The sequence below is a fragment of the Myxocyprinus asiaticus genome, chromosome 10 (genome assembly GCF_019703515.2).
Source record: "Myxocyprinus asiaticus isolate MX2 ecotype Aquarium Trade chromosome 10, UBuf_Myxa_2, whole genome shotgun sequence".
Taxonomy (NCBI): Eukaryota; Metazoa; Chordata; class Actinopteri; order Cypriniformes; family Catostomidae; genus Myxocyprinus; species Myxocyprinus asiaticus.
Window position 1 is genome coordinate 7,872,104 of NC_059353.1, and position 23,846 is coordinate 7,895,949.

Consider the following 23,846-nt stretch of genomic DNA (forward strand, 5'->3'; position numbering starts at 1 on the left):
CGCCAAACCGCTTAACTCTAGGCAGGCTCGCTGGTCGTTGTTTTTCACTCGTTTTAATTTCACCCTCTCGTATCGCCCAGGCTCCAAGAACGTCAAGCCGATTCCTTATCTTGATGTTTCGAAATCAAGACCTTCACTGCCCCAGCCGATACCATCCTCCCCGCTCATCGAGTGGTGGACATGGTATCCTGGGAGGTGGAGGCTCCCGCACAGCACTACGAAATACAGCGTCCCCGCCACCTGCCCAGCGGGAAAACTGTTTGTTCCGTGATCAGTTTGAACGCCCGTCCTTCAGTGGGATCACTCATCTAACGTCGCCTGCCACCCGGAGGCTACTTGTACCCAAATGCTCATTAGACAGCGTTTCTGGTGGCCATCGTTTGCAGGGGACGTTCATCAGTTCATTGCTGCTTGCACTATTTGCGTGACTAATAAGACCTCCTCATTTTATTCCCGTCCACAAATTACCCTCAGCGAGGGAGACAGCAGTAGTGGTCATTAATCATGTCTTCCGAATTCATGATCTCCCGGTCGATGTGGTTTCTGACAGAGGCCCCCAGTTTGTGTCACGTTTTTGGGCAGAGTTCTGTCAACAGCTGTGGGCTATAGTGAGTTTGTCCTCTGGGTTTCAGTTCAGGCATTTGTGCTGACTCTTACTGTTGTTTGTTTTTCTCTCTCCCTCATATCTCACAGGTGGAGCCAGCACACGTGATCAGCATTTCCATGGGAACGCTGAACGTTCTCAGGGAGATGCTGATCACTGCAATGATTTACTCACCCATTCCACCTGCTTCACTCTGCACTCCCTTCTTATTCCTTGTGTTTCCCCTCTTTCTTCGCCAGTTTATTATTTGCTGTCCAATGTTAACTGTGCTCTCTTGTGTAGTTGGCGCTTGCTCGTGTCTCTGTTGTTTGCCTGTCTGTAGAGGTGTGGTTACCTTCCCGTTTGCTGCCGCTTTCGCCAGTCGTGTTGCCCAATTCCTGTGGAGGAGGATTCCTCGGTCTCTGCCCGCGTCTCGGGGGAGAATATCTTCTGGGCTTTGCTTTGCACCACACCAGCTTTAACAGACTTTCTTCGATTGCTCCTGACTTCCACAACACACGCACCCATCCAATGGATACACTCTTCCCTTAGCCCATTGAGCAGCTCGCTTTGACTCTGCTCTCTGCAGCCAGCGCAAGGTGTGCCTGACCTCATTCTTTGAGAACTTTTGTGTTTATTAAATCCTTTTGAACTGCCACCTCTGCATTTGGGTCTCTTGTCTCCCCTCACCCTCTGACACTCTATAGACAAGCACATATGTGAGTGCTCAGCTGCTTTAAAGCGCCACCTCCATTTAAGATCTGGATATTGTGATGGAAGGTGAAAGAAAAAAATAATTTTCTTAATATTCTGCCATCTAGTGGAATTAACTAACATGCTTTTCAGGGACATAGAGCAAACAGAGCCTGAATGAAAAATAAACATTCCTCATAAGATTGTAAAAATATACAAAATTATTTATGAATTTTTGGAATCTTTTTTCTTTATTTGGTAGGTTTTCTGTAAAATGAGACCAATGTTTTGCAATTAGTCCACTCTGTGTGTGTGTGTGTGTGTGTGTGTGTGTGTGTGTGTGTGTGTGTGTGTGTGTGTGTGTGAGGTGAGGTGAGCTTTTAAAGGAATATTCCGGGTTCAAGTTAAAGGTGCTGTAAGCAATTTTAGCCATTCTGGAATTTCCACCAGACTAACCATTGATTAGCCACACACCCCATCCAAAACCCTGCAGTCGCACTTGCACACTGTGTCCGAATATCCATACTTCCCTACTATATAGTATGCCAATAAACATAATATTTTATTTTCTTCTTTGTGAATTATGAGTTAAAGAGAAGAGTGTCATATATGGGTATTCTCTTGAACTAACACTTGCTTAATAGCAAGGATTTTATGATATTGTATAATCCTATAAATAAATAGATGTATTAATCAATGTCATATTATATAATATAAGACTCCTTTATGAGGGTGTGCCAAAACATTTGCACATGTAGTTATTTGCACGATTTTTCTTAGTAAATCACCCGCACATGCAATTTGAATGATTGCACAAGCTAATAAGTACCAGTTATTTCAGATTTTAGTAAATCAGGGCCATAGTGTGTAATTGAAGTATGTGAACTGAGATGCAGCCAAAATGTTTGACTCAGGCAAAGGTATATTCATTCATTTTACAAATGAGCAGCCCAATGTGAAGTTTTTAATATATAAAATTGTATATAAAACTGGGACACTTTGCATTCACAAGGACTATACTACATGCAGCAAGACTGGCAGTGTAGGCCTGATTCTGCTGTCTTTTTGTTTCTCTTCCAGATGCCGAGGAATGTGTTTGAGGAGATTAAGTATATTGAACTGATGATCGTCATTGACCACAACATGGTACGTGTATTAATGCTGTTTCAGCATAACAGAATACATGTCAGTGTCAGTTCATTCCAGGTGTCTATTTCAGATCCACCATTTAGAAAGTTATGACTTTTATTTCTATAGAGACCAACCAGTCAACAAACAGATTTTTAACAGGTTTTTGTACTAACTCGATTTCTTACGATTTCGTCATTTCGTAGTATTATTACAACTTTTCAAAAGAACGTGTTCTGCAATATCAGAATTAAATATTCCACTTGGTTGTCGGAGTAAAAGAATAAGTTGGCTACTTTTTATTTTTGGACAGACAGAAATTCTGCTGACAAATCTATACACAGTTTTTGCACATTTTTTTGGGTGTTATCTGTACAACCATTTGATGACTACTGTGTGATTATTTGAATTCATGTTTTTCTCATACCTTTCTACTATTGTAGTATAATCTTTTTCGAATAAGCTCACACCAAATGAAAACAAACCATGGTTGGTTGCTTTACATGTCAGTCAAATGCTCTCTTAATGTCTAAGTGGGCAGTTCTTGTCAAGAAAAGGCTACAATGAGGCCAAGACTGCATGCCATTGTCAAAAGTCTGTCAACAACATTCCTGTCTATTAATCGTTGCTATTAAATTATAGTGCTTGAGTCAGAGTTTGGGATAAGCTTGGTTGATAGAAATGGCATTTCAGAAACATGTCATTCTGCTGTAAATCTGTGCCCTTTATCTCATCAGGAGGCTGCTGTGACAGTAATAGCCACTGGAGAGCAATCTTTTTCTATTACAGAGTGAAGAGTGTTTTTCTCCTGACTAATTATATTTCTCTGATTGCAGTATTATTAGTGTTAGAAAAATGCTGAATGACATGGGTTGCATTTAAGTGCGCCATGTTAGAGTGTTTGTTTGATCTTTTGATTTAATGTGTATATAAATATATAACTATATCAATATTATCCCACAGTTTAAGAGGCAGAAGACTATGCAGCACTCACAGAATTATGCCAAGTCTGTGGTCAACCTGGTTGATGCTGTGAGTTGAAATTACTATTATTATGTTGTTAAAGTTACCTTTTTTTATTATTTAACATCATAGTCACCTGCTGGAGAAAGGTAATAATGGGACATTTGACAACGAAGCTTCGAAGCTTGTGTAAAAAAAAACACATTTCATTCTGAAGTCTGTATTGGAGCTTGTCAGTTTGGAAAAAAACATGTGATCTGTGTCAGTATCTGGTTCAAAAGAAACACAAATCCCAGCACAATATTGAAGCAAAAAAGTTATTATACTTCCCTGTTAATAAAATGTTACTGCCCAGTCCAGCTCACATACATATTTATTATCTACGCGTAAATAATGAATTATTAATTTATTCTCATACAATGTTTTTTTTTCTTTCTTTCTTTCTTTAACATAACACAGTAACTTAGAAACTCATATATGAAGCCCTTGGTTATTACTTTGTAACAGGGTTCTCACGTTGGGCAAAGAGGAGGCGGGAACCGGCAGAACAGTCAACATAACTTTAATGACATAAATGAACTTAAAGAAACATAAACACATGGACACATACAGCGGCCGCTTGTGTCTCTCTCTCTCGAACTGGCACCTCTGGCTCGTCTTTATTCCCCTCCTGGCTGATTAAGACAATTCAGTGTGGGGCGTGTGTCCTCACGGCCCGACCACGCCCTCCTCCTCGTCACATACAGTATCGGATTTGCTTTGGGCTCGTCGGACCAATACCAATCCGTTTAAAAATGTCAATATCTGAGCTGTGCATCCCTAGTGACAAGCACAAAATGCCAGCCAAATTAGAGTTTTTAATAAAAATCTGATCTTCAGGGAAGTACACCTGGGCACAACAGGAGAACTGAAAAGTGTGAAGTGTGTGATTCCGCCCACTGCCCATTTCCTAATAGTATTCCGACACCCCGTGTTGCCAGATTTGAAACAAGTTAGCAGGCAAACACAGCGCGCTGCAGCCATGGAAGCCAGCAATATATCTAGCTAACATTGACGGAGTTAAAAAAAAATCCACATGAGCTAGTTTATAATTTGCAAACAATAAAAACATTGCAAACGTATACATTAGCTGGTCAACTTACAGTGTAAGGCTCGCCGCTTGCCATTGTCAGTTTGCTCGTTCCTGTTGCGTGTCCTCAACCTGGAAACCTGCGTGAACTTGGAGTCTGGGGAGGAGGGGGCAGGGGAGACAACTCTCCAATATTTTGAATTTGGACTGCAGTACCCATTTTAAACGATTGATGTCAGTGTTACATATTGCTCCTTTAATATTTCAGTTCATACAATCGAATGGTAGTACATTTGAACAGTGTACAGAAGCTGCGAGTAATGAACCCAATTTCAATATATTTGTAGAGAAAGGTACCTGACAGTGTATGTTTACAAGTTTTTAACCTTCTTGGATCTCTCTCTCTCTCTCTCTCTCTTTCCCTCTCTACACTGTTGTTCTTCATCCTGTGTCTTTTCCCTTTCCCTGTCTCTCTTTGTGTGCAATGTCAGATTTTTAAAGAGCATCTGAACACCCGTGTTGTCCTGGTTGCTGTAGAGATCTGGACAGACAGGGATTACATTCCCATTAGTGTGATTCCATTCAATATGCTGCGGAACTTTTCCAAATATCGACAGCAACACATTAGACAACGTGCAGATGCAGTACATCTGTTCTCGTGAGTTCAGCTGTTTGTTTATAACTGCTTTCATAATAACACCCACATAGTAAATAAATTAAGTATGTATACATAATCCTCCCTGTGTGTGTGTGTGTGCAGTAATGTGACATTTCACTATCCTCGGAGCAGCACAGGGTATTTTGGAGGAATGTGTTCTGTGAGTCATGGTGTTGGAGTGAATGAGGTAAGAAAATAAATTGTAGATTGAGCAAAACTAATCAAAATGCTTTCAAAAAGTGTATCAGTTGTCAGAAAAATCTATCTATCTGTCTGCCTGTCTGTCTGTCTGTCTGGCTGTCTATCTACAGTATCTATCTGTCTGTCTGTCTGTCTAAACACATATTATCGATTATATATCATTTATCAGAACTAGGGTTGTTATTGAACGTTTTTCTGAGTGAGAGCAATAACATATTCAATGTGTACCCAAAGTTTGACTTTTAAATTCATAGTTCAGGTCTTTAGTGACCCCATCTACCTCATCCATTTTTTGGAGTTGGTGCCCCCATCTCTTTAGTTTTTCTCGACCTTTTTCTTATGAATTATGTAACAATAAAAAAGTATGTTTTTCCAGTTGTTTAATTACCTAAATATACCAAAATATTCCAGGGTAGTTAATGATCTCGAGATATGTAATAATGTCGCAATTATATTTGCAATATTTTTGGGATTATTTTCATACTTATGTTTTCTATCACAGGATATCTATTTCTTTGTTTATTACAAAACAATAATCATACAAATGACTACTATATCGTCGATTTTGAAGAAAATGAAGAAAAATAGTTAAAGCTTAAATTTATTCTAAAGTGATCTGCAATTTTTTTTATATACAGTGCTGGGTAGATTACTGCTAAATTGTAAACTGGTACTGATTACAAATTACATTACTAGAATTGCAATCAGTAATGTAATATCTTTGATTATACTTTTGGGTAATCTAATCAGTTACTTATGGATTACCTCTGACCTAACTCTTGTTTATATCATATGCATTTGAGTAGGATGATCTATACCGTTTTTATATAATGTTGCTTAAATGCATTTAAGAAAACTTACTTAGGTAACACTTTATTTTGATGGTCCCAATTAGATATTTAACTGACTATAAGTGACTTATCAACTGGCTTACTATAGCTAGTAAACAGTGTTTCAACAAACATTCAGTAGACTTTCAGTATCCTGTATATAGATCTCTATTAATGACCTACTTACATTTATCAACTGACTTGCTATAGCTAGTAAACAGTGTTTCAACAAACATTTAGTAGACTTTCAGTATCCTGTATATAGATCTCTATTAATGACCTACTTACATTATTGTTGAGAACATCAGTTCATTAAAAGATCTGTATACAGGCTACTGAATGTCTACTGAATGTTTGTCGAAACACTGTTTACTACCTATAGCAAGTCAGTCGATAAGCTGTTATTTTTCTGCTGTTATACATGCTATAGAAAGTCTACTGAATGTTTGTTGAAACACTGTTTACTAGCTATAGCAAGTCAGTCGATAAATCATTTATAGTCAGTTAAATATCTATTTGGGACCATCAAAATAAAGTATTACCCTTACTTAATCAATCAAAATATGAGAATTTATATGATTTATTGTGTTTTAATTGCTATTTGTTTGTTATTGAGTGAAATAAAAAGGCACTTACAGAGCCATGAAACACAAAAACACATTTTAACTGCAGACTGATCTCACAGTGAAATAGTAGGTTGAATTTTCTTTAGCTGAAATTGGTCTGTGCTTATCCAAAATTCGAAACATAGCCCCAAGTAGCCAAAGCAGTAAGTGTTGTTGGGCTTATGGGCATGTTGGATCTCCATTTTCTGTGTAAAATGTCTTATGTAGTGGCGCACCAAAAGTTTGTTGAGAAGCAAGTTGTTTTCAGCTTTACAGGCTGTAATACAGTGCAGTGGAAGGCTTATTTTATAAACTGTACCCCCTAACTGAAACCCCAAACCTAAACCTAACCATCAGTGGAGTAAAAATTTAATGTTAGAGGGAAAAAATGCAACAGTCTTAACCGCTTTGTCCCTTATCATACATCTCGCGCTGCTTTTAAAAATGCGGTGTCATGTTATAACTGTTAAAAGGAGATTCCCATTCTGCATCTTGCTGTTTTGAGTATAAACACGTCCTTGACCAATCTGTGCTATTATTTATAGCATTAACTAAGTAACCATGCACTAGATGGACGTCGGGAAATAGCAAATTAAATTTAACAAAGTTCCTGATCGCCAGTGTTGGCTCCAGGATAAATTACATAGGAAGGGCATTTGAAATTTCTGGCGGAGCACACATTCACTTTGTGTTCTGTTGTCACTGTCTGAAGGACAAAACGACCTGCATGAACCTAAAAACACCAACTATTCAAAATACTATTTACACCTTTTTATACTTCTAGAAAATGAAATTATTTAAGAAACAGATATAGAGAAATACACTAGTGACGGTCTGAGACAGAATTTTCTGGTTACATCAGATAATTAATGGTTATTGATGTGGAAGGAGGAAGGTGGATCTGGTTGAATGGTCCAGGGGGATTTCTATCAGGGCAAGGGTGGGTGGGCAGGGTGCAGACAAAGACAGAGCTGGCAGGGCAGACAAAGGGGGAGCTGGCGGGTCAAACCAGGGGGAGCTGGAGACCACGGGGGCACTAGCGGAGCTGGAGGGCAAGGAGAAGATCAGGGGGGTTCCAGAAGGGGCAGACCAGAGGTGGGCTGGCTGAGCAGGTAGAGCAGGAACAGACTAGGTGCGGTGTGACCGACCAAGGAAAGGTGTGTCGCTGGGAAGAGGACTGGACTGGCGACATACGTATGGGAGAAGGAAAGGTTGGCGGTGGCCACTGGGGAGAGGGTTCAAACGGCCACTGAAGAAAGGGCTTGAGCAGCCACTGTGGCCAGAATAGGGAACACAGGAAACAAAGGGGCTTCCACATCAGGGACTTATGGGACCACCGGATCTGGGGGGTGGAGGGGCCTCCACAGCAGGGACCTCCAGGACCACCAGAGAAGAGAGCTTAGGGGCTTCTGCAGCAGGATCTACCAGAGCAGGGAGTGGAGAGGCCTCCGCAGCAGGGACCACTGGGACCAACAGAGCAGGGAGCAGAGGAGCCTCCACAGCAAGGACCTCCGGGACCTCCAGAGCAGGGAGCTTAGGGGCTTTTGTTGCAGGGAACACCGAAGCAGGGAGCAGAGGGGCCTCCGCAGCAGGGACTTCCGGGACCACTGGAACAGGGAGAGGGTGGGTCTCCACAGCAGGGACCACCAGAGCAGGGAGTGGAGAGGCTTCTGCAGAGAGAACACCAGAGTAGGGTGCAGAGAGGCCTATGCAGCAGGGACTTCCCAGACCACCGGAACAGGGAGTGGGTGGGCCTCCAAAGCAGGGACCTCCAGGAACACCAGAGCAGGGAGCGATGGGGTCTCCACAGCAGGGACAACTGGAGCAGGGAGTGGGTGGACCTCCATAGCAGGGACCTCCAGGAACACCAGAGCAGGGAGCTATAGGGTCTCTGCAGCAGGGACCACTGGAGCAGGGAACGGGGGGCTTCCTCAGCAGGACCTTATGGCTCCATCCTCTCCTGTTCCTCGGCATCTTTAGGGTGACTACAGTAGACAGGGTGGGCGCCTTCGGGGGCTTCAGCGTTAGGGGGCGGGCACGTCCAGGGGGGCCATGGGCGAGGAGGTGCAGTAGTAATTGAGGGAGGGCAGAGTGAGGGGTTCCTCAGGAGAACCTATAAAAAAATCTCAAGCAGATGGATAACTCATTTAACTCTTTTTAAAACTCATTTCACTCCACCCATTGGCCAAGCATGATCTCATAGGCTTATTGAGACCGGCCCTTTAAATATTTCCTTCAGGCTGGCATTGTTATAATCTGTGTCTGAGGCTATTTTCATGAGCTCCATTACCGAGCTCTCACTCTATCAAAGGACAAGGAGTCTGCCCATGAAAAAAGCCGAGCGGTGGAGAGCAGTCCTCTGAATGGCAGCTTTTCTAAAAAAAGTTTAAAATAAATAAATCCTATGACAGAGTCCAAAACGGGCTGGCTTGTAATGTCAGGGATCTTGCAAAAAAAAAAAAAAGGACTCGCAGGGCATGGGATGGAAAGAAAACGTCTTGGTTACTGATGTAACCTCTGTTCCATGATAGAGGGAACGAGACGTTGTGTCGGGATTCGATCTTGAGAGCCCCAATCACCTTTGCTTAAAATAGAAAAGGCCAATGAAAATTGGCGAGTGGAATTTGCATGCCACTCTCCACCCTGGACATATGGGTATAAAAGGAGATGGCGTGCATCATTCTTTCAGATTTTCAGGGGCACGGCAAGTCCTGAGACTAATATGTGAGAGAAATGGCATCCACAATCCAATGGGCCAACCTCTGCTTGGAGACAGCTTTCAGCTGTCCTCCAAAACAGACAAAGATCTGCTCCGAGTGTCTAAAGCCCTGCGTGCAGTCCAGATAGATGCGCAGGGTGCGAACTGGACACAGCAACAACAAGGCTGGGTCTTCCTCCTCTGAAAGGAGCACTTGCAGTTTCACCACCTGGTCCCAAAAAGGAGTGGTGGGAACTTTGGGCACGTAACCGGATCACGTGAGAGTGTGCCGGCCCGAACTCCAAGCATTCGCTGGTAACAGAGAGCACCTGCAGGTCCCCCACCCTCTTGATGGAAGTGAGTGCCACCAGGAGGGCCATCTTCAGAGACAGAATGCTGAGCTTGGTCTGCTCCAGGGGCTTAAATGGAGCTCTCTGTAGGGCAGGTAGGACCACAGAGAGATCCTAAGAGGGGATCAGGTGCAGTCTAGGAGGATTCAATCACCTCGCGGATCCCACCTGTTGATCAGGTCGCGCTGTCGTGAAGGACTGCCATCCCGTGTATCGTGGTGAGCTGCTGTGGCAGCCACGTACACCTTTCAGGGTAGGTGGAGACAGCCGTCTCTCCAGCCCTTCCTGAAGAAAAGACAGCACAGACCCGACAGCGCATCTCTGTGGGTCTTCCCACGGGAAGAACACCAGTTAGCGAAAAGATGCCACTTCAAGGCATACAGCCACCTCATAGAGGGGGCCCTGGCCTGAGTGATCGTGTCTACCACCACTGGCGAAGACCTGCTCTAGGGGAACACCTGCCCGTAGAAACGCCAGGTCCGACCAAGGGCTGAAAGTCTGACGGCGCTGTGGCATGATGGTCACACACCAGGTGCCATGGCACCATGCCCACCTCGGGACTTGAATCTGTAGCCAGTGCTGAAGCGGTCTCATATGCATCAACCCGAGGGGGAGAACTGCCGCCGAGGATGCCATATGCCCCAGGAGCCTTTGAAATTGCTTCACTGGCACCGCTATCTTCTGCCTGAAGGTCTTCAGGCAGGTCAGCACTGACTGAGCACGTTCGGTCGTAAGACGTGCCCTGAGAGTGACCGAGTCCAACTCCATTCCAAGAAAAGAGATGCTCTGCACAGGGAAGAGCTTGTTCTTCTCCCAGTTGACCTGAAGCCCGAGTTGGTTGAGGTGCTGGGGCACAAGATCCCTGTGTGCACACAATAGATCTTGCGAGTGAACTAGGATTAGCCAGTCGTCGAGATAATTGAGAATGCGTATGCCCTTCTCCCTTAGCGGGGCCAGGGCAGCCTCTGCGACCTTGGTAAAGACACGAGGGGACAGGGACAGACCGAAGGGGAGGACCTTGTACTGGTATGCTCAACCCTCGAAAGCAAACCGAAGAAAGGGTCTGTGTCAAGGTAGGATCAATACGTGAAAGTACGCATCCATCAGATCGATAGCCGTGAACCAATCCTGATGTCGTACTGATGCCAGGATGCGCTTCTGCATTAACATCCTGAACGGAAGCCTGTGTAAGGCTTTGTTCAGGGCATGCAGGTCCAAGAGTGGGCGCGACCCTCCCCCTCTCTTGGGCACAAACCTCCCCCTCTCTTGGGCACGATAAAATAAGGGCTGTAGAAGCCCTTGCGCAACTCAGCTATGGGGACGGGCTCTACTGCTCCCTTCGCCAGAAGGGTAGCAACTTCCGCCCGAAGGATGGAGGCACCCTCGCCCTGCACCTTAGTGGAGAGGACGCCACTGAACCGGGGCGGGCGACTGGCGAACTAGATCACGTAGCCGAGGCGAATCGTCCTGATGAGCCACCGTGAGGGGCTGGAGAGCTGTAACCAGGCCTCCAGCCTCCGTGACAGTGGCACCAGGGGGACGACTGGACTTACCATGCCTGGGCAGGGTGGTTTGCGGCAAGGCAGAGCAGGTGCCCCACCTGGAAGGCGCCCCGCAAGCCCGTAATGTTGGCCGGTGACTGGGGTGGGCGAGCAGCCCCAGAGACCAGCACACTTACCTGTTCGCCGGCTGTCTCTCGATGGAGAACGAGGGAACGGGATGTACTCGCTTTCACCTGATTGATCGGAAAGACTGCTCTTTTATTGACCATGAGGGTGCTGAGGCCCAGAGGGCACTCAGCGATGTCATACTCACCACACGCTGGCCCATGGTGATGGTGGGGCTGGAGAGATGTTCCGGGCCAGACCGGTCAGGAGCGGTCGCCTCATCACTGGGCGGGCCATGTCAGAACCATCTCAGCGTCCGACTCATCCTGTGCTCTACCACCCGTGGGCGGGAGCTCAGAAGATCCGTCCGCCTCCGATAGCAGAAGCCCACCTTCCAATGCCGTGACCGATAGCTCATCCTCGTCACGAGCCATGAACGACACATTAAACCCACCCTGAGGCAGACTGCCTGCATCGCTCGGCAGCTCGTCCGGACAGAACGAGCGTGCTGGGGGATGGGAGGTCCGCGGGGGCTGAGCCGGCGGAAATGCTCCCATGTCCACATCCAGATCGCCCGCGGTGCTTGCCGACCAGGCCGGCTGAGCGTCAACATTCTCATGGGCATGTTCTCGCAATGAGAACACAACCCTTCCACGAAAGCTGGAAGGGAGAGATAACGGCCACATCCAGTAACGCAAACGCAGAAGGACATCTTTAAAAAGACTTCAACCGTTTGCACGAGCTCTTTTAGAAAATATACTCTTTCTAATATACTCTTTTAGCATCTGCAGACTCAGGCTGCCGAAGCACCCTGTGGAAACACAACCCTCAACCGTGTGAGGGTGACCACTGATATGTGCCGTAAGAATCCAGCAGCGTAGCAAAGAGTGAGAGGACGAACACATGCATTTGGCTCTGAAGAAAAAATCTGAATGAGTGATGCACGCCATCTCCTTTTATACCTGTATGTCTGGGGCGGAGAGTGGCATGCAAATTCCATCGCCAGTTTTCATTGGCCATTTTCTATTTTAAGCAAAGGTGATTGGGGCTCTCAAGATCGAACCCCTAGTGTCACTACATCAACATCGAGTGAGTGACAGACAGGGAACTTAAATAACCAATCAACAGTGAAAAACAAAGTACAAAAATAACACGGAAAAGAAACTGACAAGAAAACTGACAAACTGACCGAACAGGAAACAAGACCGAATACATACAGTCATTTTACATCACAAGACAAACCAGCAATAAACAGAGAAACAAGGCAGGAATATATGCACATAATTGGGAACAGGTGGGCACAGTTAACAAATAAGGGCTAACAAGAGGCTGTGGCCAGGGAGAAAACGAGTGGGAAGAGCAAGGACCGTATATGGCGTAACACAAACAAAGCCATGTGCTCAACAAAGACAAGACAGCACATAACACAGAGAATAAAAAGGACAGAGCAGGATAAATACAGGAAAACCAAAAATATAAAATACAGAGATGACAGGATACTACTACAAAAACAAACAAACAAACAAACAAACAAACAAACCAAGATGGCAGGATCCTGACATTTGCCTCCTCTGAATCAAATGAACATTTTAGCAGAAAAAAAAAGAAAAACTATTACACATCACTTGCAACATTACTTATGGTACTACCGTATTGACAGTACTACCATTTAAAAATATTAAGGCACCACCGATATTTTAAAGCTATAGGACTGCGATACTACCATAGCACTGTTATACCATGCAACCCTAGCATGTAAGTAATGAATCCCGTTCTATCATTTGTTGCTCTTTGATACATTAAAAATAATACATCACAATATAACTGAATATATTATATTCTGTTATTTTCAAACTGTCTTGAAAATGCTTTGAAAATGTTACAATATCTGGGCATGTTATAGATCCATTTGTAATATGTGCCATGCTGCTAAAGATGCAAGGTACTGTATGTAATGTTTGTTGAAACACCCATGCATTAAAGGGTTAAAGTCAAGTGTAGTGTATGCCTACAGATTACGGTTAACACTGCTTTACTACAGTTTGTGTATGTGTTTGATGTATCTGCAGTATGGGTCTACATGGACGATGGCACTTTTGCTGTCCCAGAGTCTGGCTCAGAATCTCGGCATTCAGTGGGACGCAGTGTCAAAGAGAAGTAAACTCTCTCTCTCTCTCTCTCTCTCTCTCTCTCTCTCTCTCTCTCTCTCTCTCTCTCTCTCTCTCTCTCTCTCTCTCTCTCGCTTTCTCTATCTCTCTCTTATACAACACACACACACACACACACACACACACACACACACATTTGTGCTAACACAACATCAACCTTTCATTTTGACACGGCATATTAGTATATAGAGTGTGTATTTACCATGTGTGTGTCTTTTAGAGGAGTGCGGGTGCATGAACTCATGGCTGGGCTGCATCATGGAAGACACTGGGTGAGATGCTCTCCACATCAGTGTGATTGGTGTGATCTGTGTGTGTGATGATAGGTTGTGATCACTTAGACAGCTGTGACCCTGTTAAGCATTAGTTTTGACATCACTACATTATGTGACAAAAATTAAAAACACTGTCACATACCACACACAAAACAACACCATTAATATATAAACCAATGAAACAACACAAACATTAAAATTAGGTCACCTGCTACCTTAAATATGCACACAACTAACCAGTAACAACAAACAATCCATTATACATTTATACAATTACTATTATACATGCACTACACTACACTGAATCGGAATTATTTCCAATTCATTTAATAAATGTTTTCAAATGATATGCATCTCAATTGAGCTTTCAGAGGAGTATAATATTGGAATGTGTATGCACACATTGTCTCTTTGTTGTCTTTTGGTTTTTCAGATGAAAGGTACAAAAAACCTATGCACTCTTTCTCACTTCATTTCTCTATGCACTCTTTCTCATTCCGTTTCTCTCTCTCTCTCTCTCTCTCTCTCTCTCTCTCTCTCTCTCTCTCTCTCTCTCTCCCTCCATGCAGGGTCCAGCACCCACGGACGTTCTCTAAGTGCAGTATCTCTGATTTTAAAGATTTCCTATTGAAGGGAGGAGGATACTGCCTCTTTAACAAACCAAGCAAGGTTAGGCATTATCATCTTCATGGTCTTCATCAGAATGTATTAAAAAACAATGACGTACTATACAAGGAGCCAGAGGCAGTGTAAGCAGTATGACTTGCTTTAAAAAGGACTTTGGAAGCAGACCAGCCAGTCTATTATAATCAAAGCCAGACAACTGGTGCAAGATGATTTTTTCTGGATAAATTGTCACAGACAGACATGCATTCAGTTTTAACGCATTCAGCTGCTGGAAGGATAGTTTAAAATAATATGAAATTATGCACCAAGATGTTTTCTTGACAGTCTTTCATTATTTTACTGCCAAAGATATTGTGTCTTATGCTTGTTGGTGACAATTCATATTTGTTCTACCAAATTTATTCATACAAATTCTACAATTCATAGTCTGAAAATTCTACAATCGTTAGAATGTTTAATAAGGAAATTAGCTGCCCCCATTTATTGATAAATGACAGATCAGCAAAGAGATTGTTTTGTGTGGTTGTCTTTGTTGGAAACAAACCCCCATGTTGTTATTCTTATTCTGATCTGTTGAAATCATACAGAACAGAACAAAGCAGTTTTAATATAAAATTATGTAAATGCATTAACTAGTGGCAATAAACATACAGAATTTAATTAATCATAATTTAAAACTAAAGTGTGTAACTTTTTTGATGTTTAAATACTTTCTCATATTCCAGTTTAAAATTCAGCGTCAACTATAAGTAAGCCACTTGTAGGTTGATTTCCTCGCAAAGTGTAAACACTGTGCCTCTGTGGCACTGTAAAAATTGCTCTTTGTGTTTTAGCGACCCGTCCAGCCCAACATAACACATTGACTTAACCAATGGTGTGAGTTTGAGGTGGGACTATCAGTTTGTTCAATCAGCCGAATTTGTGGTGGTCGAAAAAGCAGTTTGTGTATTTTTACAATTCTGTTTGGTGGTGCAGAGATACACACTTCATCTTTAATGTGTGAACTTGGGCAGTTCTAGTTAATGTAAAGTACAGTAGATCACTGTAGATTGGCTGTGATAGCCCTCTTCACCCAGATTGAGTGCATTGTGACTGTTTTTGCACATCTGTCCTTCAGCTGTTCGAAACGACACAGTGTGGGAATGGATATGTGGAGGTGGGAGAAGAGTGTGACTGTGGACCAAGAGATGTGAGCATACATAATACACAAGAACACACTTGAATAACATAATCTCATTGCAAAAGAATAACGATTTCAATGTTATGAATACCACACTACCTCACAAAAGCTAATTATACTCACATTCTATCAGTCTGAGCACAGTAGTCAGCTGCTGTACTGTATATTTTCAAGACTGTGTACATGTGTGTATCTTCTGTGTGTGTGTGTGTGTGTGTCATAGGAATGCATTAGAGAGTGCTGTAAAAAGTGTTCTCTGTCTAATGGTGCACACTGCAGTGATGGACCCTGCTGCAATAATACATGTCTGGTGAGCGACAGTCTTACAAACACTCATTGCATGTTCAACTCTGACCATCTCATCCTGACCCTAGAAAGATTTAATTTATCAGTCTACCTGTGTGGTTAAAAACATGATAAAGGCACAGTAAATTCAAATTTATAAAAGGTTTAACCCTTGAGAAATGAATAGCACTTTTGACAAGTATGTTTATAATGATGTACACTCACATAAGATGAAGAATCCAGTAACATAAGTGGTCTAGAAAAAACTGTTTTATTCTACATAAGGGTGGTCCCTGTTCATCTCTTGTTGAGATCACATGACCAGCCATATATTCACTTTAACTTTAAGGATGTCCTGATACCGGTACTGGTATCGAAATCGGACTCATGTACTTGTGCTCATAAAAATGCTCCAATACCAAAAAACTATATCATCTGACGTACGAATGTCATTGTGTAAACATTCAGTGGTTTAATAAGCACACTATGTAGTGATCTGCTTTTCTGGACACGAGAAGCTACCATCAAAAACACAAAGAAACAGAAAGGGCTTCACTTCAAAATAAAAGCTTCCGCCAAAATAAAAGCTCTTTTTAAATGGAAAAAAGAATGACAGCAATATATCGCTTCTGTATAGTTATGTAACATTCACTGTAATACTACTACTACTACTACTACTACTACTACTACTACTAATAATAATACATTAATTATAATTATCTTAGATTTAGGCAGTATCTCACATCTGTGATGCTCTGTTGTGTAGCACTTTATTTGACAATAATAAGCTCTAATATTGTATTTTGTATTGTACTGTGAGGTTTTCAGCATGCAATAATATGTTGAAAATGAAGTGTTCTATTGTCATTTCATTACAGTTTTAATTAATTCATTTATTTAGACCCCATTTTGATGATAAAAGTTAAATAAACTGTTTAATATTTAATTCAGAAACAATTAAACAAACAAACAGGTATCGATATCTTACTTGTACTCATTCTCCAAAAAAATGGTATCCAGACATCCCTATTTATCTTAGTTGCCCCTGTTATTGGAAACTTTCGGTTTCAGAATAAATTAATCATTGGTGATAAATATGCCTGAAAAGGTATTTTTGCAATGGCATCAGTAACTGTGACGCTGCATTTAAACCGATACGTGTCAGTACAAAGTTAAAAACGTAATGAAACAGCATTAGCAACCCATTTTAATTCTATAATTTGATCAGGATATTCAAAAATAAATGAAAATATTGAGCATTTAATCCATCTAAATCCAGCTGGATCTAGAAAAGTGGGCGTTCCATACAAGAATGAAGCAGCGCAGCCATTTCTCTCTGTTTGGTGGTTTGAGGAGAGAGGTTGAAATATGTTGGGGCCTGGTGACATCAGACAAAAAGCAAAGCATTTTATTACATTTTGATGACAAAATCAAATGTTCTTTGGAATAATGTGGAATGATCAAGACCAGGAACATGTATTAAGAAAGTAAATGGGCACAATACTGTTTTGATGTTGACTTGAAAGGTGTTTGTTGAATACATTTGTGGGTGCTGTCTCTTTTCTTTCACTCTCCCTCTCTCTTTTTCTCAGTTCTACCCGCGAGGTTACACGTGTCGCTATGCAGTGAATGACTGTGATATTTCAGAGACATGCTCAGGGGACTCCGGGCAGGTGAGTGATGTCTCAGCTGTGCTCGACTGCTTCAAGATCCACCTAAAAACACATTTAAAACTCCTCATACTCTCCTCTTGTCACAGTGTTTTAAACACTCTACATTGAGCTTATAAGAAACTTTTGCCTGCCTATATATGTGTGTCTGCAGTGCCCACAGAACCTACACAAGCAAGATGGTTACTTCTGCTCTCTCAACCAGGTAAACGCAACAAAATCATTTTCTACAGTGCCATTACACTTGTCAAAATGGCATATTTAACACATGAATTAATTGTTCAGAAATTGTTTTATTATAAAGCTGTTACTTTACTTAAACATGATGATGATGTTAGTTATTATTGGTCGACCAATAAGGGTTTTTTAAATTGCCAATGTCAGTATCAAGAAAGCAAGGTGGGTGGTGACCAAAATAATGTTGAGATATATAATATCTGGTGAGATGAAGTGAGATGGTGTTGTGTTTGCAGGGTCGCTGCTACTCTGGAGAGTGTAAGACCAGAGACAGTCAGTGTAAATATGTGTGGGGTCCAAGTGAGTGTCCATTTCCTGTCATCATTAACAGCCAATCAGAACATTGGGACCCAGCAGTCTGTTCCTCTGAAATGCTGTAGCCACTGTTTCAATGTTATGACATCATCTGCAATCCAGTTCTTTTTATATAACACTGACTGTAGCTCTAAAAATTTTCTACTAATTTTCTATCTACTATCACAAATTGATAGCAGGTTAAGAAGTGATTTTCTTCCGTCTCTGTTTCTCTCTTTTGTTTTCATACAGAGGCTTCGAGTTCTGAGAAGTTCTGTTATGAGAAGTTGAACACAGAGGGCTCAGAGAAAGGCAACTGTGGTCCAGATGGAGACAAATGGATCCAGTGCAGTAAGCAGTGAGTTCTGAACTAAATACTGACTGATAATTCCAATCTTTGATGCTGATTTGATGCTGAAAACAGTGTTTCAGTTGTGCTTAAAAGCACAATATAGTACAGCTATTTGAAAAAATCAATAAGGCACTCAAGGCTGTGCTGTATTGTGAAAATTGTCAGTCTTGAATATAAAGCTCTATACAGTGATAAATATATTTTGTTTCTTGTTTTTGAATATGAGTACTATATTTTTATGGTGCAGTTACTGTGGTTATTAAGTGCTCTTACTGGACTGTTACAGTGCTGTTTCTTTATTTACAGTGATGTGTTTTGTGGGTATCTGTTGTGCACTAACACTGGTCGAATCCCACGGATTGGCATTATGAAAGGCGAGCTCACACCAACAAATTTCAACCATCAGGGCCGACTGATCGACTGCAGGTGAGAAGCACTTACACCTTACACTTCACAAATGTATGATCAATAAGTTTGACTAGGCACCATAATCAGCAACTATATTAGTATCAATACCAATTTATCAGTTCTAAAATTCCTCAATCATAAATACAGATATTATGCTGTTTTTAAGTCCTCTTGGGAAGTCTTTCTCCTTCTTGTTCAGAAATTATAATTACAAAGTGATTTTTGGAATATAAAATAGGCATTATAGGCAAATATAGATATATATATATATATATATATATATATATATATATATATATATATATATATATATATATATATATATATACGTATATATATATATATATATATATATATATATATATATATATATATATATATATATATATATATATATATATATATACAGTATACTATATACACTGATGAGCCAAAACATTATGACCACCTGCCTAATATGCTGTTGGTCCACCACGTGCTGCCAAAACAGCACCGACCATCGAGACATGTACTCTACAAAACCCCTGAAGGTGTCCTGTGGTATCTGGCACCAAGATATTGTACAAGGTGGAGCCGCCATGGATCGGACTTGTTGGTCCAGCACATACCACAGATCCTCAATCGGATTGAGATCTGGGGAATTTGGAGGCCAGGGCAACACCTTGAACTCTTCATAATGTTCCTCAACCCATTCCCGAACAGTGTGTGCAGTGTGGCAGGGCGCATTATCCTGCTGAATGAGGCCACTGCCCTGAAGGGGTGTACCTCATCTGCAACGATGTTTAGGTAGGTGGCATGTGTCAAATTGACGTTCACATGAATGGCCAGACCCAGGGTTTCCCAGCAGAACATTGCCCAGAGCATCACACTCCCTCCACCAGCTTGTCGTCTTCCCACAGTGAATCCTGGTGCAATCACTTCCCCAGGTAAACGGTACACAGGTACACGGCCATCCATGTGATGTAAAAGAAAATATGACTCATCGGACCAGGCGATCTTCTTCCACTGCTTCAAGGTCCAGTTCCGATGCTCGCGTGCCCATTGTAAGTGCTTTCGACAGTGTACACGGGTCATCATTGGCACTCTGACAGGTCTGCGGCTACGCAGCCCCATATGCAGCAGGGTGCGATGCACTGTGTTTTGTGACACATTCCTTCTGTAACCATCATTAAAATTTTCTGGGCCACAGTAGACCTTCTGCCAGTTCAGACCAAACAGGATAGCCTTCATTGCCCTTGCACATCGATGAGCCTTGGGCACCCAACATGCTATCGCTGGTTTGTAGTTTGTACCCCCTCGGACCACTGTCGGTAGGTACTCACCACTGCTGACCGGGAGTACCCCACAAGCCTTGCCGTTTCAGAGATGCTCTGACGCAGTCGTTTGGCCATAACAATTTGGCCCTTGTCAAAGTCACTCAGGTCTTTACTCCTGCCCGTTTCTCCTGCATTCAACATGTTGACTATGAGAACTGATTGTTTGCTTACCATCTTGACATGTGGCCTTGTTAGGAGATGATCAATGTTATTCGCTTCACCTGTGTAATGTTGTGGCTCATCAGTGTATATATGAAATCTTTTTTACCTTCTGCCAAAATGTGTGCAGACTAAATTGCACATCATTCACAATAATAACATAATTATAATTAATATAAATTTGCTTCTACTATGATTCTTTAATTGACACCTGCACTGACAGGGCTCAAAATCTAGAGTTTCCCACTAGTAATTATTGTACGACGTTGTGGTGGCATAATTAACTCGTAAATATGAGCACTCCCACATGACATGACGCAGTATTACCCTGCCAATACTAAAATGCCCTTAATCATTTTGAAAATTATTTGTCATATTATTTTTACCCCTCCACACTCTGTTTACATTTATTCATACCCTGTTTTCCCAGCGGTGGTCATGTGTTGCTGGATGATCAGACTGATCTTGGTTATGTGGAGGATGGAACTCCATGTGGTCCATCCATGATGTGCGTGGACAGGAAGTGTCTCCCCATTCAATCTCTAAATCTGAGCTCCTGCCCCAGCGGATCCAATGGACTTGTATGCTCCAGTCACGGGGTGAGAACAGTGCAACACAATGCTGGCTACACACACTGAATACAACCATTACACCACATTAATACACAGACATTGATGTGTCAGCTATAATTAATATACAATGCTAAAGTTCACTCAGTAATTATGGTCATGAAGGATGACTTATGCATTAGCAACCGGTTTGTCAGACTCTGAATGGAGTTTATTGGAGAAGTAAGTCAGCATTGTACAAGGAATTTGATTCTAGATGAAAATACATCGTGTGATACATATAATATACAAAGTACACGTTATACAGTTCTGTTTGAACATAAACAATATACAATATTAGAACACAATGCGGAATATACTGCAATATTACAGTGTATAAACAACACAGATGCAACATTTAGAACAGATTAGAAAATCTCTTTAATATCTCAGTTGTTTCTCCTAGACAACAATAAGATTAACTGGAGATCAAATGGAGACCTACGCTTAAGTCTCCAGTATTTCCGACTTCAGACAGTATTTCTCACTTTTTTCCTGAGAAAATGTGTCTCTTGTAGAGTTTCAGAAGAGACCTCAACAATGTCTCAAACTGAGCTCAGATGTAAAATACTGTACAAGTTATAAGTAAACAGTTGTGGTTTTTTGTCACAATTTTCATTTGTAAAATTCATGAAACATAAACAGAATATAAAAACAGGAGATGCTCCCGACTGAAACGAGCCCAAATACAATGTGATACCAAGTGCAAATCTTGGTATAATCTTAGAGGAAATGCGACGCTACCTGAGAAATCTTTTTTAATATCCAGAGGGAGGGTCTGTTGTTACAAAGCAGACAAATCAAAGCTGTTGTTTCCTTCATAGACACAAAGCATAGTTAAATTTTTGGAGAGGTGTACTTTGGGCTACAGTGAAGGCTACTCCAATGTTGGTTCAATACAGTATAAAGTATAAATTGTCCTTTCAAAATAGTGTATGCGAATAATATATAGTGTTTATTACTTTATGCATTGTTTTGGCCATTCCAAATGTAAACAGGTGTGCAATAACGAGGCATCATGTACATGTGACACAACATGGGCGGGAACAGACTGCAGTATGCCTGATCCTCCAAAAGTACACAAGCCCAGTGAAGACGAGGGACCCAAGGGTTTGTCTCTTTACTCTTAAACACATATTATAAATACTGTACAGATGATACATATAATCAAAGTCAAATAGTGACGGGGTTGGGCGTGTCCCCCTCAATGTCTATTGTGGTAACAGCGCTGAATGGTTGCAGAAGTACTGGATAATTCTGACTGTGTGTGATCAGAGGTAGATTCGAGTGATTTGAATTAGCTTCTGTATACACAGTGCTTATATGCTCCCTGTTTAATAGCGAGTAGCAGCACGGTCTTTAAGAAGATTATGTATAAGCTTACTGCCTCTAGATGTTCAAATGGGGAACCTGTAGTGTGTTCAGTACCAGCCTGGGAGGGTAGCGGAGTGAGAGTGCCTCAGCCATCCAGAACCATGCAGACAATTACTGACCAGAGTGTGTTTGCCCACAGACAAACCACCCAGGGAGTCGTGGCCAATCGCGTCATACACTTTAAGCATGGATGGGGTAAGTCCTGCATCTCAGTGCTCTTGTAAAAAGTGGAGCACCGTCTGTACAGGACAACTCGCTGGGTCCTCGCCCTGGGAGGAACACCATCCATCCATCCATTCTCTGTTCTTATCCTATGCAGGGTCATGGGTAGTGCTTGAGCCTATTCCAGCTGTCTCGACCCGAAGGCAGGGAAACACCCTGGACAGATGGCCAGTCCATCACAGGGCTAACACACGCAGACAAACGCATTCACACTCTCACCTACGGGCAGTTTAGAGTCTACAATTAACTTGACCTGCATGTCTTTGTGCTGTGGGGAGAAACCGGAGCACCGTGCCGCCCTTGGGAGGAACACCAGTCAGGGAAAATTCACCACTTTAAGACATACAGCTGCCTTATTGAGGGGGCCCTGGCCTGGAGACTTTTGAACGAAGACTTGTGAGTCTGTCTTGGCGATCAGAAAATAACGACTGTAGAAGCCTTTCTGTGCTTTGCACACCAGTACTCACTAAATCGCATCTTTGGTGAGGAGACACTGTATCTCTGAGCGTAAAATCAAGGTGGAGAACAAAACGCCTCTGCGAACTGAAACACATAGCCGCTCATGACTGTGCTCAGTACCCAGATGGAAACCCCTGCCATTGGGCACAGGGACTCTTCTGTGACTGCCAGTGCTGTATACCTGTGTGACTTAGTCAATTAGATCTAATGGGCCAAGTGCAGCCGCAACTAGGTCTGGCATTTGCGATGGGGCATGGCAGTCTTCTGGCACACCGTCAATGGCAATACAACAGTTGCAAGACTGGAACCGTATTCTCGTTCCCAGCATACAACATTGAGAAAAGCAAGAATTCTGTCCTTGGAACACAAAAGAAGTGTTTTGACATGACAGCCTTCTAGTGCGTCACCAACAGTAGTAAAAGCCACATCCCATGGCGTATCGCAGTGAGAGGGCCGCCCACTGAATCACAAAGGCATTTATCAGGCCTTCTTGATGCTGGAAGAAAGCTTTGCGTATGCCTTAAATTCCCCTCTTGCGACATAGCAGAGTTTTGACATGTCGGCAACAACAGTAAAACAAAGCCATGTGCAAACATACAACAGACAAAACACAGAATCAAATTTGTAGAATCACAGCCATATGCACTCACACAACACACAAGACATGGGTGTCAGGATCCTGTCACCACAATAAACATGACTGACAAAGTGACAGGGTCCTTACCAAAATTAGAAGTGACAAGCGTCAAGCCGCAAACTCGTTCCCTGCTCGTGACAGCAGGGAAAGGGTGAGGGCTGCTAGGTGACATGAATGTGCCTTAAATCTC

At 42.4% G+C, this 23,846-nt stretch overlaps 1 protein-coding gene across 3 annotated transcripts in view; it reads left to right on the forward strand.

Annotated features, from left to right (window-relative positions):
- Positions 1 to 23,846, forward strand: part of LOC127447264 (disintegrin and metalloproteinase domain-containing protein 23) — a 91,612-nt gene that overhangs the window by 56,020 nt on the left and 11,746 nt on the right. For all 3 annotated transcript variants that reach the window (XM_051709033.1, XM_051709035.1, XM_051709034.1), the window contains 16 exons: positions 2,357 to 2,422; positions 3,368 to 3,436; positions 4,928 to 5,094; positions 5,197 to 5,281; positions 13,455 to 13,542; positions 13,774 to 13,825; positions 14,398 to 14,497; positions 15,573 to 15,644; positions 15,859 to 15,945; positions 17,513 to 17,593; positions 17,745 to 17,795; positions 18,064 to 18,127; positions 18,374 to 18,479; positions 18,780 to 18,899; positions 20,787 to 20,955; positions 21,963 to 22,074. In XM_051709033.1, the coding sequence (XP_051564993.1) occupies positions 2,357 to 2,422; positions 3,368 to 3,436; positions 4,928 to 5,094; positions 5,197 to 5,281; positions 13,455 to 13,542; positions 13,774 to 13,825; positions 14,398 to 14,497; positions 15,573 to 15,644; positions 15,859 to 15,945; positions 17,513 to 17,593; positions 17,745 to 17,795; positions 18,064 to 18,127; positions 18,374 to 18,479; positions 18,780 to 18,899; positions 20,787 to 20,955; positions 21,963 to 22,074 (1,489 nt within the window). The remainder of the gene's footprint in view (positions 1 to 2,356; positions 2,423 to 3,367; positions 3,437 to 4,927; positions 5,095 to 5,196; positions 5,282 to 13,454; positions 13,543 to 13,773; positions 13,826 to 14,397; positions 14,498 to 15,572; positions 15,645 to 15,858; positions 15,946 to 17,512; positions 17,594 to 17,744; positions 17,796 to 18,063; positions 18,128 to 18,373; positions 18,480 to 18,779; positions 18,900 to 20,786; positions 20,956 to 21,962; positions 22,075 to 23,846) is intronic.